The sequence below is a fragment of the Penaeus monodon genome, chromosome 16 (assembly GCF_015228065.2).
Source record: "Penaeus monodon isolate SGIC_2016 chromosome 16, NSTDA_Pmon_1, whole genome shotgun sequence".
Classification (NCBI taxonomy): domain Eukaryota; kingdom Metazoa; phylum Arthropoda; class Malacostraca; order Decapoda; family Penaeidae; genus Penaeus; species Penaeus monodon.
This window is the reverse complement of record NC_051401.1, coordinates 39,291,505-39,295,701: the sequence shown is the minus strand read 5'-3', so window position 1 is coordinate 39,295,701 and position 4,197 is coordinate 39,291,505. Positions and strand designations below refer to the sequence as shown.

At 35.2% G+C, this 4,197-nt stretch overlaps 1 protein-coding gene across 1 annotated transcript in view; it reads right to left on the bottom strand.

Annotated features, from left to right (window-relative positions):
• Positions 1-1,301: 1,301 nt before the first annotated feature.
• The window catches only part of LOC119582787 (multidrug resistance-associated protein 4-like), an 80,567-nt gene continuing 77,671 nt past the window's right edge, over positions 1,302-4,197 (bottom strand). The window contains exons 27-30 of the mRNA XM_037931227.1: positions 4,146-4,197; positions 3,634-3,763; positions 2,382-2,492; positions 1,302-2,234 (exon numbers count right to left, since the gene is read on the bottom strand). The exon at positions 4,146-4,197 is cut by the window's right edge and continues 121 nt beyond it. Of these exons, the coding sequence (XP_037787155.1) occupies positions 2,040-2,234; positions 2,382-2,492; positions 3,634-3,763; positions 4,146-4,197 (488 nt within the window). The 3' untranslated portion in view covers positions 1,302-2,039. The remainder of the gene's footprint in view (positions 2,235-2,381; positions 2,493-3,633; positions 3,764-4,145) is intronic.

Sequence of the window (4,197 nt, the reverse complement as noted above, 5' to 3'; positions counted from 1 at the left end):
AGAGGCTGGAATTAGAGTCTGGTTGGGTGATAATGGTTTTCAAAATGCTGCTACTATAACCATAATTAAGAAATTATGTAAAGTCAGGTTTTAGAACTGGGTTATTGCTTATAATCTCTTAAAGGATTATTTATACCATATTTACGCAACCCCCACAGATTTAAATTCTGCTCCCTGTATTTTTTTGTGAATTTTGTTATATACAGATGGCTTCAGATGTGCTTAGCCACCAAGGAGTCTGTCAGTAGACCCTAGTTACTTATGTGTTTTTCTTTTTAATACCCTTGATATTAATACTGTTATTATTGTTATTATTGTTATGATTATTAAATTGTTACTAAAATTTTGGTAACATTTAAGACAATGAAATAATGCAAAAGACCCTTTCCAAAAGTCAAGGAAAAGGGTAAACAGGTGAGATAGGTAGGACTAATAACTGACTCCTTGGTGACTAAGCACTTATAGAGCCATCTATGTGCAAATACAATAAATAAACTTGTATTACAGTGGGCATGGCATGTATTCTTGCCATATGGCGTGATTGGGTTAAGTATTGTGGTTCTATCTGGCTTGTCTAATTATGATGGACTTTTGAATATATTTCTGAGGTACTATACATCACTCTTGTAAAATGTACTGATGCTGCTGCACCAACAGCAACAATGGTTATACAAAGTCTTGCTCAATATGTTCCATTTATTATTAAAAATTATTACTATTGTATGTATTTAGTTACAATCTTGTAAATGAAGTACATGGTAAATAAAAAAGGGAAACAATTTTTCAAATCCAAATGTGCTATCTGCATCTATATTCACATGTGTATATACCTGTACATAGTTGTATAATAACATAAGAAACACACATACATATACACACACACCGAAGTATATGTACAAGAAAAATCATACTCACACTGACTCACTCATTTTCTCTCTCTCTCTCTCTCTCTCTCTCTCTCTCTCTCTCTCTCACACACACAACACACACACACACACACACACACACACACACACACACACACACACACACACACACACACACACACACACACACACACACACACACACACACACACACACACACACACACACACACACACACACACACATTTTCATTCATTCATTTGCTCACTCTCTTGCAAGCACACTTGTGCACCCATGCATTGAGGCACATATAAGGATACTGCATTATGGATTATATAACATATATCCTTTTACATATATCAAATATTCTAATCCTAACATGGAAACTGATAAAATCACAGGTGATATCATATTAGGAAACTGAAACAAAGAAAATATGAGAATTACTTTTTAAAAACAAAACAACATCCATTTATCAGGCGAGAGTATTACTATTAGCTGTCTCAAAATAATGAACTAATCATACTTTACTTGTGGTCATATTAACTAAGGCAATCTTAGTTGTTGAGAAAAATGGTAAAATTTCTATTCTACCTGAATAAAAGGTAAAATCACTATTTTTATAACAAAATAATGTGTTCATGAAAAAAATTACTTTTCTGAAGATACATTGTAATTTTACATCTACCCTATGAAATGACATGTAGTGTAATAAAACATGCTAAGAACTATTACCAAATTCTAATTATTAAATATGTTTCTTCCTTCTTTGTGTTTGTAGCTTTACAGCATTTCAATATGTTTTTTAAACAATAGAAAATAATTTGTTTTCAATTATCTTACTGCATGATCTTTACAACAGAACTCTTTGCAAAACATAAATAGAAATTTCACAACCATAATATTTTTTTCATACAACAGTATATCAAAGAGCTAATCAAACTCATGGATCATAAAATTGCTAGATAAAAGAAAATAATATTTACATCAAACAGCCAGTCAGAGATGTATTCATACTTTAACAGATAAGTATAAGCACTGCACATGTGTTATTAGTCTGACCACTGAATATAAGTGCAAGCCAACTATAAACATACTAATATTCGACCACAGAAATGTATATAGCATCTCACTTATATAACCCTGATATTGATTTATTTGAACATGAAATTCTTAAGAGGCTGGCTTATCATCTTGGCCAGCTTCTGAAGGAACGTCATCTTGATTGCCTGGCCTTTGTAAGGTCTGGTCTTCATTCTTCTCATGTTGAGGTTGACTGTCTTTTGAGGAGGTTGATTGTGTTGTCTCACTTGTGCTTTCTTCTTCTACTGACAAATTTGCCACCTGACCATGTTTTGCTTGATAGGCCTGAAAAGAATATCACTGAAGTTGTAATAACATACATCAGACTTAAATCCTTCTAATAAATCATTATAAATTACATCAAATCATAAAAAAAACAAAAAAAAAAAAACAATTATACAACCATGAAGTGAAAACAACAGAGCGTCCTACCCTTCCTGCAATCAATCGCAACTGGTCTGTTGCAGCCTTGCCCGTTTGCTCCACCAATTTTGTAAACATAGAATTGGGGTTTCGTAAGAGAATATATGGCTCGTCAAACTCCTGCAATAAAAAACATTAAAAAATAAAAACTAATCACTCAGTCAACCAAAGAAAAAGATATAGAGATATCTACACAGTGTTAGTGTGTGTTAGTGTGTGTTAGTGTGTGTGTGTGTGTGTGTGTGTGTGTGTGTGTGTGTGTGTGTGTGTGTGTGTGTGTGTGTGTGTGAGAGAGAGAGAGAGAGAGAGAGAGAGAGAGAGAGAGAGAGAGAGAGAGAGAGAGAGAGAGAGAGAGAGAGAGAGAGAGAGAGAGAGAGAGAGAGAGAGATTGTAGTGAATATGTTGGCAAAACTGCGAAGCAGTTGCTACCTTGCCGCTGCTGGTGACACAGGACTTCTTTTTGATGCCTTGGCAGTTCTGTTATGTCAACACATGGCCAAATCCGGTCCTGATTTGACTATGTGCCCTCATAAAACCAAGCGCTAGCCGAAGGCGACAATCATTTCCAGAAAGTGTTCTCCTAACATTTAATAGTGTTATATAGCAAACATTCCGTGAGTGTCATGTTTGTTCATATGTATATATATCTGGGTAGTGTGTGCTATTGTCCATCATTTCTTTATGAATGTATTTGTCTGTGCCTTTGTCGGTTCTTTCATTTGTCTGTGCCTGTATATGTTGGTAATTCGTCTGTATGTATTTGTTCTTGTTTGCAATACTTTTTGATTATTGTGTCGCAAATATATATAATATACATATATGTAAAACAATAAAGCTTTTATTTTGCTCCTTATTAAAATCAGTATTAAAAATTACTAAGATAACCCTTAGAGAAACCTTTAAAAGACAATGAACTATAAGTGAGCGTGAAATAGATTCGCAAAAGACTAACCGAGAACCAAATTTGCTATAGATACTGAACATAGCCTCCATAGCTCAGTCAAATCACCAAGTAAATCCATTAACATAGTGTTTTTTTTTGTTTGTTTTATTCAAATGTAATGTCAGAATTGCAACAGGGAGGGGAGGGATGGGAAAGAGAGAGAGAGAGAGAGAACAGTGAAATAAAAGTAGACCAGCATGGATATACTACATAAAGAGTGATAGGTGGGTACATCATGTAAGTTTTTGAAAGTTAAGATCAGCCTAGAAATGTGTGCCTGATCTAAATTATAGACTTGTGCATGAAATGCCAACCTACCTCAAGCCTGCCCGCCTCTAACACCATGACTCGGTCACTGTCCATGATGGTGTGGAGTCGATGTGCTATAGTGAGCACAGTGCAATTTCTGAATTTTGAGCGTATAGTCTGCTGGATGAGCCCATCAGTTCTGGAAGCATTTGTATGGTAAATAGCTCACATTCACCAAATTATAAAATGCTGGATACAGAAAATGCGAATATATCAAGATGCATTGGTATAATTATGTCTCAGTTATAAGGATATAATAGGAAAGTTACACACTTGCTAACTCTTGCACATTCTTATTCTTATTTTCATTCTCTCTCTCTCTCTCTCTCTCTCTCTCTCTCTCTCTCTCTCTCTCTCTCTCTCTCTCTCTCTCTCTCTCTCTCTCTCTCTCTCTCTCTCTCTCTCTCTCACTCACTACAGCACTCCCTTCCCTCTGTTCCCCTAATTCTTTCTCATCTCAATCTTACTCTCATACACAAGCAGCTTTGAACATTCACTCACATAATTCTAAGAAAACAAACCTTGGGTCTACATTGGCAGTAGCTTCATCCAGCACAAGAATCCTGTTGTGCC